The following is a 15630-nucleotide window of genomic DNA, read 5'->3' as shown; positions in this document are numbered from 1 at the left end:
CACAAACTTTCATTAAAAAAAAAAGAAAAAAAAAAGAAAAAGAGTTTTCATAAATGAGTCCTACAAAAAGAGAAGAAAAATCAAACCTTGAAGCTAGAATGTCACTAAGTTTCGTCGGTAAACTTTGGCAAGAAGGTGGTGCCTTATTTAAAGACAAAAAAGTCCCTTCCCTAAAAGTTGAAGGAGATAGGATTTATTGTTTTGGTTTAGGATATGGAATGAAACTCCTTTTTTCCTTCCAAAACTTTATTTTAATATTTATATCTTAATTTTCTGAAGGGAAAAGGTATTTTAAACTCTTTAACTATTGAATACTTCTTAAAAACGTTTTTTTTTCTTTTCTTAGCTTTTAAAGTTTGGCTATAATTCTTACAAATAATTTTAATATCTATTTTTTCAAAAAAAAAAAAAGGTCAAAACTTCTCATAATTTTTTTGACATATAGCATAACTTTGACTTCTTTTTTCTCCATATTTTTTTGTATTATATTTGAGTTTGATTTTGTCTAATAAATTTCAGACCATTCAATTTGGGAAATTTGAATTTGTAACCCGTTCAATAACTGAAACTGGATAAATGACCTCATTTTCAAAAAACCTAATTTGTGATCCTCCACCCCTTATTTATGATCCCTTAAATATTTTATTCATGGGAAAAGATGAATTTACCCTCATTGTTAATAAATGTGGATTTATGATTTCCACCTAACCATTTCACCAAACTGTAAACTCATATTATACATATGTTTGAACTTGTTAATATTTTACATTATCTAAACTCACAGATCACGTTTTCAAAATCCGCTCAAAGCATCAACGTGTTTGATCTTTGTCCCCACACTATACAAAATCGTTGTCCCCACAATTTCACTTGTGAAAGCTAGGTATGTTACCTTTACACAAACTTTTGTACTCTATAATTGTTGAATTTATTTGAAATATTTTCCCATTAATGGGTTCAACTACTAGATTGAGTTGTTGACAAGAAAAAAAAAATCAGATTGTTGTAATTACTTCAATCCCGGATCTATACCTGGTCCGGGATTGAATGTAAACAATCCCGGTGCATCATGTTTCGGGACTGTCTCGGATATATCTCGGACCTGTCTTGGTTCGAGACATGTCCTGGACTAATCTCGAAGCATATTTAGTCCGGGACATGTCTTGGACCAGTCTTGCTTCGAGATTTGTGCGGGACATGTCTCGGACCAAGACTGGTCCAAGATTCATCCGAGACATTTATTTCTTTTCTTAATTTTTAATATTTTATTTTTGAATGATCAATTTTCCTATCTCACTTAGTTTTATCTATTTGCAGGATGCTTCGTGTTCTCATAACATTCGGTGGAGGTGAAAAAGATTATGTCAGTGGTCGTACGAGGGGATTGACAGTGGATAGTACAATCACGTACAGAAAAATTCTAAGTCATGTGTATAGATTGAGTAACATTAACCCCTACAGTTTGATACTACAATTAGACGCGTGTATCATTTTAAAACCAAAGTTTGTGTGATGGAGATAACTGATGACAATGACTTGCAGTTTTTTTTACTGGTGAGGATGTATCTGAATTGCCTATATATATATATATATATATATATATATATATATACCTATCTATCTAATGTGTCAAAACAGGTACATGGGAATGAAACGTACATGCCTTCTTTCCCATATTATGTAGGCCAAAACGTGTCCTCGATTCCTATGTCCACAGCTTGTATTCCCCCATTCCAGAGACTCACATATCCTATACCCTCATTTCCTTCCTCATCATCGAACCCCTTTTCTTCCCGACAGCCACACCCCTCCTACGGGCATATAGGTGGTGAATCATATGACCCGTTGGCAGAGTCTGAAGAAGGACACTCTCAAGCAGAATATGGGAACGAAAAGCATGACAATGCGCTTGATGATGAGCTTGAGCTTGATGTGGAACAAGTGCACATTGAGATTCGCGGGATGAAGAAGCGGTCCGGCCACCGGGATGTAATGGTCTCACCGGACACCCTAATGATGAGAAATTGCAACTCATAGTACAGTCTTCTAGGACAAATGATGTTAATAAGGGCGATATATTTGATAATAAGAAGAAGTTGAGTTTGAAAATGCATTTAGTTGCAATGCGGAAGAATTTTCAGTTTAAAGTCAAAAAGTCGACGCTGGAGGTATATACACTGCGGTGTGTTCATACTGATTGCACGTGGAGACTTCGAACTACAAAGCTAAAGGAGTACACTTTGTTCAAGATAAAAAAATATTGTTCTGCCCATACGTGCTATGGTGGGACTTTAAAACATGATCATAGGCAAGCCAAAAGTTGGGTGGTTGGACATCTTGTGCAGGAGAAGTTCACAGACGTCTCCCGCACGTATAGACCGAAGGACATTGTACAAGACATGAGGAAGGAGGATGGTGTCAATTTAAGTTATGATAGAGCATGACGTTCTAAGTGAAGAAGCATTCCGACTTATTAGAGGTGATCCAACATCGTCATATGGTCTACTTCAAGCTTATGATGAATCTTTGAAACATGAACCCAGGTACTATTTTCGAATTAGAACTAGAAGGTGGCAAATATTTCAAATATGTATTTATGACATTGGGTCAATCGATTCGAGGTTTTCTGGGTTGTATTATACCAGTGTTGGTTGTTGACGGGGCCCACCTAAAGGGGAAGTTCAGAGGGGTATTGTTATCAGCTTCTGGTGTCGATGCGAATAACCAGATTTACCCGGTAGCATTTGTGATTGTCGACGGTGAGACGGTAGCATCATGGGTGTGGTTTATGACTCAAATAAAACGTGCGCTCGCTGGAGTGGATAATTTGGTTTTCGTTTTTGATAGACATCAAACCATTTCATTGCTTTTGTATACAACATATCAAGGTTAACTTGATAGCAAAATTTAAAGACGATGCGTAGGCAGTTGAGGAACTATTTTTAAAGGCTGCAAAGGCGTATCGCGAGTCATATTTCAACTCGATCTGTGCCCAACTTCGTGCATACCCAAGTGTACAGGAATATCTAGACGATATTAGGAAGGAGTGTTAGGCTCATTGTTTCCAAACTCAATTGAGGTACACACAGATGACTACAAATATCGCAGAGTCTGTAAATGCCCTTTTCAGGCACGTCAGTAAGTTGCCGGTTACCGCCTTACTTGACCACATTAGAGGTAAGTTATAGACTTGGTTCTACGATCGATGGACGCTTGCAGCTTCCCGATCAACCACATTGTCTGATTATGCAGAAAACATGTATGTCGAATATTCGGATAGTGTGCGGAGACACGTTGTAGACAACATTGACCAGTTCCATTTCCAGGTACGGGAAGGCAACCTGACGAGATTGTTGATTTGAATGCTATGACGTGTAGTTGTCGGGAGTTTGATTACTTTAAGATTCCATGCTCTCATGCCATTGTCAGGGCAATGATGCGAAATATAAATCCATACAGTCTGTGCGACGAGGCATATACGACGAACTCCTGGATATTAGCTTATGCAGAACCCATATTTCCAGTCGGACACGTCTCAACATGGAATAGTTCGCCAGAGTTTGTCAACATACCGGTGAAACCACCGAAGACTGTTCCAAGAGTTGGGAGGAGGAAGACGGCTAGGATTCCTTCCACGGGCGAGGTACGACAAACACGTAAGTGTAGTCGCTGTGGTGCGTGGGGACATAATCGCAAAACATGTAGTGAACCCCTTACCATATTGTGAATGTATGCTTCTGTTGTTCATTTACTTTTAAACATGTATGAAGTGAATTTTAAAGAAATTGGTAAGGTAACTTGTATCTCAAGAAACCAACCATGCATGCATGCATTTGCAACTCTATGTGTTCTACTACTATTATTATTATTGTGTGGATTGGATTATATTATTATTGTGTGTTTCATGTATCACTTTGAGAATGAAGTACGAAATAGAAAAGACAATATCAGAATTCCATAAATATTCAAAAAATGGGACGGCGCGCCCACATCTGTACAATGTACTGACGCCTAAAAAATACAATATTATCTTGGGTCAAAGTGTCCAGCTTTGACCCGGTAACATTATACTCGAAGAATCGTACACAGAAAATCCCGCAATCTGTGGCGTTACTCTGTTAGAGTGTGCGAACCCCACGCACCCTCCATGGCACCACTGGCAGGTCTGGTCGTGCTGCAAATATCCCGTCATGATGTAGTACCGCAAGTAGGATCGTACAAATGGGCTTCAGCTCCTTCTTGAGTGAATCCAGTGGAGTGGCCGATTGGAGTGAATCCCATACGGTTAAGTCGCCTTCCACAAGATCAATTCTGAGCATCACCCAGTGGTTCCCACCTACGTTGATCGGGGTGTACATAATGTCTGCATCAGTCCAAGCCACATTCTGGTCCGACTGCCTACTAAAGACATATCGAAATATGGTATTCTCCTGGCTCCAGGGGTATTCGATTATCGTGGACAGGACCCCTGGTTTCATGGCCGCATACAGACCGTCTGTTCGGTTCAGCAGAGTCTGTACAAGAAGTGAAAAATGATATTAGTTACACAAATAATTAAAATAGTTTTTTTTAGTTTAAACGAAGAGCGATAAAAAGTATGTACCAAAAGTAGCACGTCGCCTATCGCAAACTTTTTGCGACACAGATGTAGACACTTCTCCAACTTTTTGGCCGTAAATAGGACGAGAGCATGAACTACCTATTGCATTTAAGAAATGCAAGTTGATATAATCATATTATTGACAAATGTAGTACTAGATAGTGGAATAAGATGTACTTACCTCGTCCTTCAATTGGACAATAGGGTCCAGTAGATCGCGATACTATTCCTTCCCTTGTAAGCCAGCTGCAGTAGACCAAGTTCGTCCATCGGTGTCCGGGTCATCTATCCATGTCTGGAACTGACCGTCCAGCTGCGGAGGAATGGGACAAGCTGAGTCATATGCGTCCATGGTGATCCTATGCCGGCCGGTTGGTGTGTATATACCCTTCAGTTTCCACGAATAATGGCGCTTGCGTAACCCCCGGCCAGTTGGGGCATGCTGAAAGTCAGTTTCGTCCTGGTCAAGGTATGGTTCAACCTAAACCACAATAAACAAGTAAGGTCGAGTAATGACAACTAACAAAATGCATGACATTAAGTTTATCTTAACGATCGCGTTGGGTGTCCAGTCCTTATAGGGACGTCTAACTCGTCGTCTCGTGGGCTGTGTATCTGGCTGAACATCCGGCTCTTGCCTGCCAACGGTGAGATCCTAATACACAAAAAATATTAATCACATTACAATATGGGTAGTAGGAATGTATACTAGCATTACAGAAGGTGGTTACCTGAATTACACCCACTCGAGGTCCATGGTCATCTGCGTGATCCACTTTCGAGCCATCAGGCAGTCTCCCGATTGTAATGTCCTAATATTAAATAACATGATGTAAGACAAGGTCATAAATAATCCAACGAGGAAAATAAGTACGAGTTACCTGATTTGGATCCTCGTCCCCATCCGTTATCATACCATCGTCCTCCTCCGTAATCATTGGATCATCGTCCCTTTTCTTTGAATCCTCGTCCATACTATTCGGACCATGCCCTGACGTCGGTTCCTTTTCAGTCTCCAGGTCTTCATTAGGCCTCTGGTACTCGTCCATACTCTCCCAACCTCCATCTGGCTTCGGGGACTCATCAGTGTTGGGTGTGTTGCCCTAAACTCGTAGTTTGTATTTTGTGTAAAAACAAATGTATATTCAATAAATTTGTTGTTGAATTCATAGCATTGCATTGTTCAAAACCCAATAAACTAAACATCCGAGGTTATTTTAGTGTAACTGGGATAGTATATGTACTGGGTATATATTTGATATACCCCTGATATACGAGGTATATATTTGATATACCCTGATATACAAGTGGATAATGTCCCGTGAATAACCTAAAGAGTCTATAGTATATGGATAAGGCTGGGTACCTTATCCTGGCAACACTATGGATACGACCCACTCTGTAAAGGTTACAGACGACTCGATCTAGGTCGTTCGTGTGGAGACATGTGAGTGGGGGTATCCTATACAATGAGTTTGTATAAGACCGGACCACGAAATAGCCAATCTTTAGATGTAACACCGTTAACTAATAGATTGCTGTTTCTTAGGATGACCAGGCAACTCATTCTCAATCCTGAGTGAGTTGTGGACTCCTGCCCGTGAGGGCTCGTCCTTTGATCTGTATGGGTGAGAGTGGCCCGAGTTGTCGACTCAATATTTCTACCATTTTGGGGACGAGACCGAGTGGGGAGCTGAGAACATAACTTCACAAGATGGAATTCACTCATCCCCGACTTTAGGGGAGTAGATGAGTGTTCTCTTAAATGCTGACTCCGAGACTTGAACAAGGGGCGCTACCCTCTCATTGGCCCGAGAGAGACTTTCCGGTTATTGGTCGGTCCATAACCGGGTTGTTCATTAGAGGAGCAGTGGTATTTAAGGAGAAAGATGTAACTCAGGGGTAAAACGGTAATTTGACCCAACTTGAGTTACGAGCACTCGTGAAAGATTGACTCGTCATTAATGGTCGTATATCCATGGACACGAAAACATTCTACAGTGAGAAGAGTGCAACTGCGGGTCTTTAGTGGAGAGACCCGTAGTTAACGAATGTTGATTAACTCGGTCAATGATTTTGACCAATTAATCTCGTATCGTTGGAGCTTCGGATCTGTAGGTCCATTAGGTCCCCTTGCTAGCTCATAATGGGTAAAACGAGGATCAAGTTTTTGGAAGAATTTGAACTGTTCAAATTTCTTAAGGGATTATATGTATATTGATACATTATAATATATAGTTAATTCTAAATTAAAACTATATATTATGAGAGAAATTATTTGAATGAGATTCAAATAAAATTAATATGAATATGATTCATATTAAAACTATAGGTTAAAAATTAATGCACATAATATGTACATTAAATCTATAGGTTATACAAGAGAGAATATGATTTAATTAAATATGAGATATTTAATTAAATGTTAAATAATTAATTGTTAATTATTTAATATTACATTTAATTAATTAATTATTAATATTAATTATTTATTAATTTGATTAATAATTATTTAATATTACATTTAATTAATTATTAATTTGATTAATAATTATTTAATATATTAATTATATTTAATTAATTAATATTAATTATTAACTCCCCTGCATTATTGCAGGGGAGTGGGGAGTTAAGTGACGTGGGGTAACTCCCCACGTCACTGTTTTTCTGGGAAATATTTGCAGAAACAATCTGCAAAACAGAACGAAGGTCACAGAAGAAAAAAAGAGAAGAACTCTCATCTCTCTCAAGCTCTCTCAATACTCCCTCTCATTCCAAACGAGGTGCTCCCACAAGCACGATCTCGAGACCCAAGAGGATAGCGAGGAAGACACCGTGGTGGTGTTCGGGTGGAAACCGTTGAAGAAAAGTTCTTCAAAGGTATGATTTTCCTCTGTATTTTCATCTTTGCACATTGTGATTTTGTTTCCCAAATTTCACGAACAACGGTCCGCTTCCGCGCCGAGATTCACATCCCTTAAATCAGGCATTTGATCCGATGGACCATCATCATCGGGCCCACCCCCACCTCCGAAATACTTGCTCGAATCAGGGAATTTACCCTGCACCCAAACATTGGCCCATGAGCATTATTTTAATAATTAAAAACAAATTTGTATACATATTAAATTAGTACCTTCGCCAGTTTCTTCAGGTATCTTTGAATACATTTCAAGGCGACTCCGAAGTTATCCAGTGTGTCCTCGATAGCACCAACAAGGTTATCGAGCCTCTTCAACCGTCTGCTGATCTTCTTTTTGAATTTATTCTTCTTCGACCTCTTCTCTAACCCTTCACCGTCATTTGCACTGGGTCCAACCTCGTCTACCGCATGTGCCTCTACTACCAGATCCTCTAGAGGACTCATTTCCACATCAGCGGGCAGATCAGGTACAGCAGCCTGATCAGGTGAAGCAGCGGATCAAGTACAACACCCGATCAGGTACAGCAGGCAGATGAGGTATAACACGGGCTTCTGGTGTTGTTCCTCAGCATCTGTCGCCAACAAGTGTTCCTTAACATTAGACTGCAAAAAACCTATGATTAGATCGAAATGAAAAAACAAATATGAACCATACGACAACAAGAGAATTACTTACCCGCGTGTTATCGAAAACCTCACTCACCAGCACACGAAACCCGCGCGAATAAGTGCACGACCACCTGAGAAGTCGAGGAATGACGTCATCGCTCAACCTCGTTGCTACTTGCAGGCTCAACGTCGAGATCGTTTCATACGCCCATACCTGGAATCCAGGGAAGGCAAATAAATGATGCAGTTAAATAATGTATTAAATTATACAGTTGACTTAAACCTCGCTAACCTGAAATACATACGGAAACCCGTACAGACTATAAGTCTCAACGTGTGGGGATCCGCTCTTGCCTTCTGTTGGTACGCCGACAGTTTATCCTTCAGGTCGTTCTTGAGACTCCAAATCGTCCTATCAAAAATCATCAAACTCTAGTCATAGTTGCAGAACTCCTCCCACCGATCCACAACACCTACAGGGCCGTATCTATGAACTGCTTCCTCTCCTTCCCCATCATGGCAAGTTCTATGAAGTAAACTATGCCAACCTTCACAACATCCTTGTCGTCATAAAAAACGTCCTCCAAAAAAATCTTCTCCAACTCACTACACTTAACCTTAACACTGTCTTTAAAGTAACGTGCTCTAATTCTTCATCCAGGAATATGATTATCTACCCTATTCATCCTATGACTGAGCCCAGTGATTAAGTCGAACTCTCGCTTACCAAAAGACACCCTCTTCCCAAACAGGTCAAAGCTAATGACATCCTGCCTAGGCTCTTCAACCTCTCTCAACAACAGGTGATGGATTAATGGATCGTTGAAAACAACGTCCATGTCCAAATAGGACCGAAACATGTTTGCCTAAACATGTCTAACTGGGTTGGGGTTAGCCTGGCCTTAATCCTAGTAGTGGTTTTATCAACATGGACAAGGTTTATCAACGTGGCCGGAAACCAGTCATTACGATCTAGGATGAGTCTCAAATCCATTCTACGTTCTAAACCAAGTTGAAATAAAACATATTAGATACAGACTAATGCTAAGTGACAAGGAACTTAAAAAAAAAACTAAGCAAAACAGCATTCTGCCTTTCATCCCGGATCGAACCGGACCGGGACAAGTCCGAGATGAGAGGCAGATTGGAGTTGTCCCATTCTGCCTTTCATCTCGGACTTGTCCCGGTCCGGTTCGATCCGGGATGAAGGTCGATCCGGACACGTTCCGGTCTTGTTCCGATCCGAGATGAGATGCAGATTGAATCTGCCTCTCATCTCTGACCCGAACAGGACCGGGACGTGTCCGGGATCGACCTTCATCCCGGACCGAACCGGACCGGGACAAGTCCGAGATGAAAGACAGTCCCGGACCAGGCTCGAAGGCTTCAATCTTGGATGCAATCAGTATTCAATCTCGAACCACTGAGGTCCGGGATTAAATACAAGATAGAATCCGAGATTAAAGCAATCTCTGGATTTTTTATTCTGCTACAATCACAACGTCAAACTAAACCTAAATCTATAAGGCTGCTTCAGATAGCGTTGGTCATGCTAATACAACAAAGAATAGCAACTTTCGTTACATTGTAAAAGATAGCAACTAACATTGCAGTCTCTTATATGAATCCGACGCTTACAGATGAGTGCGAAAGAATGATCTTCAGAAAAAATGGATGAGTACGAAAGAATGCTCTTCGGAAAGAATGGATTCTCCAAGACGGGGATTCTCCGAGATTGGGGTTTAGGGTTTTACTTGGGATGAGAGTGCCACGAAACGTCTGAGACGAAGGATGGGGAGGGAGGGGATGAATTTTTTTAAAATAGGGGTACAATGGTAATTTCATTATATCATATTTTGAGAGGGGTCATAATTAATAGAGTATGGGGTTACAAATTAGGTTTTTTGAAAATGTGGTCATTTATCCAATTTCAGTTATTGAAGGGGTTACCAAGTCAAATTTTCCGTTCAATTTTGTATGTGGATTTACAACTTTATAGATTCATCAAATAAAAAATTGAAAAATTTGTAAAATATTAAGTACAAAATATAAAAATTCGAAAACTTACCAAAAGTCTAACAAAATATTGATATTTTGGAGAGGGTGGAATTTTGAGATATTTATTAGTGTTCTGAATAAAAAATAAGAAAAAAAAAGTGAAAGAAAGATGGATGGTATAAAATGGGATTGGAGACTACAAAATCCACACAATTGAAATTAAATTGAATTTCCATTGTTGTTGAATCGCGATGCTTATCTTAAATCTCTCCCCCAAAATCCACACAATTCATGCTGCCTTCTTCGCATCCCCAATTTCGTCTCCCAAGAACCCTAGAAGAAGATTCAGATCCCAAATCCAATTCAGAACACGGCGGCGACGCATCATCACCGCCCAATCCAACGGCGACGACACGTCCGCCGACGGCCCCGACCGCCTAATCTCCGCCATCTGCTACTTCTACCCGTTCTTCGACGGCGTCCAGTACGGCAAGTACGTAATCACTCAGTACGCTCCGATTCAGGTTCTGATTCAGCCCTTGGTTCCCGCGATTAGAGTTTTCAAGAGCTTTCCGTTGAATGGATTTCTGGTGTTTTTGACTCTCTATTTCGTCGTCGTTAGAAACCCTAATTTCAGTAGGTATGTGAGGTTCAATATTATGCAAGCGATTGTTCTTGATGTGCTGTTGATTTTCCCTGATTTGTTGGAGAGGAGCTTTAATCCGAGTGGGGGATTGGGGTTGGATTTGGTCATGAGTTTGGACAGTACTGTGTTTCTGTTTCTTTTGGTTTGTTTGATTTATGGATCTTCTTCTTGCTTGCTGGGCCAGATCCCTAGATTGCCCATTGTTGCAGAAGCTGCAGATAGGCAAGTTTTTTAGAGAAGTTCCTCTCTGAGTAATTTGAGCCTCTGTTTTTCTCCCTTCCACGGCTGCTCTGTTGGAGAAAAATTTGTAGATGAGTTTACTTACTGTTCTACATCTCTGTGTTCTTCCAAATCTTACTGAAAGGAATGAAATCCTTGAGGAAAAACAAGTTGGAAATGATCTTCAATGTCCATTTTTTGTTTTCTGTACTGAAAAATCTTAGAGGCAAGTGTTCTGATAAATTTAGTTCAGGGGAAGAGCAAATTAACGTGTAATATGTTGAATTGTTTATGATTATTTGCATTTTGCAAGCTATATGAGCATCCTTTATAATCTTATTATTGTTTAGGATATTGATTCTTCTGGCCGATGTTATTTAGTTTGGTTTAGACATCTGAGTTTAGGAGATTTTTTGTATACCTGATTTTGGGGTTTGGCTCGGCTGCTTTCATGATTCGGATTGGAGATTTTTATGATTTAATTTTGTGGGGTTTATTAGTTCATTTGTAAACTAATTTCTAATTTAGTTTTAAAAATTTATTAATTTTACTACTTATTAAGGTTACTGAAAGAGTTTGTTAAGTTAATTGATTATTATTATTTTTGTTTTCAATTAGTCTTTAAACTTCCAAAAAATCTATTTTTGACTCTTGCTCGTTTAGAAGTATGTGGATCAAATTTGAAGATTTAGGAAACCAAACAAGAAAACCAAAACCAAAAATCTAACTGATGGTGGTTTTGTTACTATTGGTTTTTGGATAATTTACGTGGGTGGCTAAATTTTGACACTCATTTAAAAAATGTCCCTTAATTTTTAATTTTGCAAAAATGACTGACTAAATGATATAAATATTAAGAGTTTTACAAAGTGATTTTCCCACCTGGTCTTTTTTTTCATGTTTTCTGGATTTTCCTTATATTCAACCACCTAACAAACTTTGTTTTGAATTCAAATTGTGTTTCCTACCTTTAGGGATTTTAAGTTAATTATTTTAATTCTTTTGTTTTGAATTTCAGATAATTTAAATGATTTACCGGTGTTGTACGGTCTCCCATCTCATCTTTTTATCATTGTTCTAATATATCTTCTTCTTCTAAGCTGCCTCTTTCTCCCTATCATTTGAAATCAAATTGTGTATTATCATGTTTGTCCTTTTATTTTATTGTTTTATCCCTGACCTTCTTTATAACCTCATTCTTAACATGAACTTAAAAGTCTTGAAGTTAGTACCTAGTATTACCAAAGTTAAGTTTTAATAGTAAGATTTGCTTACCTTCTTTAATACCACATTTCCGACAACTCAAGCGTATGGACTACTTGAGACACTAGCTACTAGGGGTGTTCACGGGTTGGGTTAGGTCAGGTTAGGGACATTTTTGTGACCAACCTTAATTTTCGGGTTGACCATATATGAGAATCGATGGGGCTCAAAATCAATGGCCAACCCAACCTAGCCCGACCCAAAATTTTCGAGTTGGGTTGGGTCGTGTTGTCGGGTTGCCTTATTATTATTATTTTTTTACTTTGCATTGATAAAATAACAGAAAAATGTAATCTGAAGCTATCCTCATGACGACAATGGCACCGTCGGATCTGTAACTTTACTTGCAGTGGCAAAGGATGGCTACGGATGGGCTTGAAATCGATGGCCAACCCAACCCAGCCCGACCTAAAATTTTCGAGTAGAGTCGGGTCGGATTGTCCGGTTGCCTTATTATTATTATTATTATTATTTACTTTGCATTGAAAAAATAACAGAAAAATGAAATCTGAAGCTATCCTCACGACGGCTAGGGGTGTTCAAACAACCCGGTAACTCGAAGAACCTGAACAAACGGTTTGGGTTGGGTTGATTAAATTTTTGGTTTGGGTTGAGTTCAAAAATTTTTAAACCAATCGGTTCAGTTCGGTCTCGGGTTTAAAAAAAAAAATTTCGGTTCAACCCGAACCAAACTGACTTTATATATTTAGGTTTAGGGTTACATCTTTTTCTTTTTTGTTTTTTGTGTGCTGCTTTTTGAACCCAACCGGTTCGGTTCGATCTCGGGTTTAAAAAAGAAAATTTCGGTTCAACCCGAACCAAACTGATTTTATATATTTAGGTTTAGGGTTACATCTTTTTTTTTTTTTGGTATGTTGCTTCATGCACTCCACCCTTTCTCTCATCTCTCTCATCACCTCCTTTTGATATCTCATCCCCATCCCTCCATCTCTCAGTTTCCCTCTCTTTCAATCTCACTTCTCCCTCTTTCACCTCTCCTTCTCTTTCAATCTTGTTTTACTGTTTGAAATCTTGTCGTGTCGTTCTTCTTTCGGGAAAATCCTTACTCTATGTAGGATACACTCGTCGTCATCGGAAGTCATCTATTCATCGCTTGTATCCGTGCTCCATAGATTTGTTCGTCATTGTCGTGACCATGATTTACTCGTCCCCATAGTGAAGCAGTTTCTAATCTACTTGTGACCCACGAATCTGTCGCTGCTCGTCCCCATCGCCACCGCGAAGTAACCCGACAACCCAACTCAAAATTTTTGGGTTGGGTCAGGTTGGATTGACCATCGAAATTGGTTACATCGGTTCTTTAATTTAGTCAATCCGAAAATTCGGTTGGTCCAAAATACTCTCTTAACCCGACCCAACCCAACTCGTGAACATCCCTAACGGTGGCAACGGCACTAGCGGATCTGTAACTTTGCTTGCAGTGGGAGCGGATGGCTACGGGCCGACGACGGATAGATCTATAGCTTTGCTCACGACAGTGGTGAGGCTACGAGCTGCGAAGAACTGAAATGGCTCAGGGTGGACGGAGGATGGACCTGCGACGAGCCTACAGGTGGTGAAAGATCAAGATCTTCAGTGGCTCCCTTTGACAAGAGAACGACTCACGGCGGACGGATCTTCAACAAATCATGAGCTGCTACAGCGGCAAGGTTCTGACGACGATTCAAGAGGGAGAGAGGCAATGGCTCACAGCGGACATATCTTCAAGAAATCATTGGCTGCTACGGCGGCGAGCTCCGTCGACGATTCAAGAGGGAGAGAGGCAATGACTCATGGCAGATGGATCTTCAACAAATCATGGGCTGCTATGGTGGCGAGGCTCTGGTGGCGCGATTCAAGAGGGAGAGGGAAGGAGAAAATGGAAGATTCTTGAGAGTGAAGAAAAATGGAGATGGGATGAGGTTAGAATGAGAGTCAAAATGGAAAAGATGAAAAGTCGAAAACCCTAAGTTGATATTAAATGAATGACTGGGATGAAAAAAAAAATGGAAGGTTGAGATTAAACATAGATATTTTATTATATATTTATAAGTAAAAAAAGTAAACATATAGGTATTTAAACACCGAGGCAAGGCTTGGAGAAGTCTAGGGGGGTTGCATGAGGCAAGGCTTGGTCTCTCAACTTCAACTTTTCAATTCAATCTAAGATGATTAGAACAAGACGGAAACACGCCTATTTATAGGCTAAGGTCCATGACCTTTACAAAGAAAATGCACAATTAAAATAATGTTAAATTCTATGGAAAGTAAAAATTAAACAGTCCTTTCATAATATTGAAATACTTCCTAAAATTAAAACAAAATTAAAAAATAATTATCACAAAGGTTTTTGAAAGAAAAAAGAAAACAATTTTCTAAATTGTTCTAAGAGCGGGCGCCCATGGGGTGGCGTCATCACGTGGAAGAGGTGCCTGATGGGGGCTGGCAGCAAGGGGGCACGAGGTTGGACGCGCCTGGGCGTAGGTGGTGGCGTGCGCTGGGTGAGGGCAGAAAAGACGTGCAGGGGCGCAGCACGGCAGGCAGGGAGTGCAGGTGGCATGGCATGGGCGTGCACATGTGGGGGTTGGCGGCCGCGCGCTGAGGGAGGTGCTGGCCTCTTGCAAACTAGCAGGAAGGGGGTGTGCGGGTGCTGGCAGCATGTGTGAGTGTTGGGGGGCATTACGAGGTTAGTGAGGTAGGGGGTTTGCGAGGTTGGCACCTGGTGTAGGAAGGCGTGCAGCAGGAGCGTGCGTGTTGGGGCATGCGTCTCATGCGTGTACGTGGGTGCTATCTTGCGTGGGTGTGCGATGGCGTGTGCGAGGCGCTTGGCGTGTCCTCAGCATGTCTTGAAGATGTGGCCACTCGCTTGGCCTGTCCTCCATTCCTCTCTTCCTTTTGACCTTCGTTGGTTGTTCATTGGCCTTTGACAAAATTTGTTGGAGTGTCCAATGAAGTCTTCTTCGTTTTGAATGTTTTTCTTCTAACTTGTCTTCTTTGTTGATGTAGGTTGAGTCTTGGAGCTTGGAGTCATTTATGATCACATCAGATTCTGTCTCTAAAACTTCTTTAAACGTTAGTTATTTTATTTATCTTCATTGGTAGATTCATTATTCACTATTTCATTCTTTTTATCAGACTTTGTATCATCCTTTAAAACATCAGAAGAATTATCAAAATTAGAAGGTCAATAAATGTTAATACCAGTTGAAGAAAAATTAAGATTCGAATTCATTACACGTATATATTACCATGCAACTCAATTATCATAATTAAAATGTCAATATATGTATATAGCAATTCAAGAATAACAAAACATGAAAGTCAATACATGTATATATCAATTCAAGATATAACAAAATAAAAAAGTCGATA

At 40.0% G+C, this 15630-nt stretch overlaps 2 protein-coding genes across 2 annotated transcripts; both read left to right on the top strand.

Annotated features, from left to right (window-relative positions):
* The first annotated feature begins 3089 nt into the window (after positions 1-3089).
* On the top strand, positions 3090-3727 carry LOC111013803 (uncharacterized). The gene is made up of 2 exons (XM_022288322.1): positions 3090-3177; positions 3327-3727. Exons 1-2 carry the CDS (start codon positions 3090-3092, stop codon positions 3725-3727), a joined length of 489 nt encoding a protein of 162 aa, XP_022144014.1.
* A 6580-nt stretch (positions 3728-10307) lies between these two features.
* On the top strand, positions 10308-11344 carry TIC20-V (TIC 20-v-like protein). Its single transcript, XM_088119205.1, has one exon. The coding sequence runs from the start codon at positions 10382-10384 to the stop codon at positions 11009-11011; it is 630 nt and encodes a 209-aa protein (XP_087975331.1). The 5' UTR covers positions 10308-10381; the 3' UTR covers positions 11012-11344.
* Positions 11345-15630: the final 4286 nt, after the last annotated feature.

The sequence above is a fragment of the Momordica charantia genome (assembly GCF_013281855.1).
Source record: "Momordica charantia cultivar OHB3-1 chromosome 10 unlocalized genomic scaffold, Mcharantia_2.0 BLBB01000010.1, whole genome shotgun sequence".
Taxonomy (NCBI): Eukaryota; Viridiplantae; Streptophyta; class Magnoliopsida; order Cucurbitales; family Cucurbitaceae; genus Momordica; species Momordica charantia.
The sequence above is the reverse complement of the archived record's forward strand: the minus strand, read 5'-3'. Positions and strand labels throughout refer to the sequence as shown.

Coding starts and splice junctions, on each gene's coding strand:
- TIC20-V (XM_088119205.1), top strand. CDS start 10,382: ATGCTTATCTTAAATCTCTCCCCCAAAATCCACACAATTCATGCTGCC.
- LOC111013803 (XM_022288322.1), top strand. CDS start 3,090: ATGACTACAAATATCGCAGAGTCTGTAAATGCCCTTTTCAGGCACGTC. Junction 3,178..3,326: donor CTTACTTGACCACATTAGAG/GTAAGTTATAGA, acceptor TTCCATTTCCAG/GTACGGGAAGGCAACCTGAC.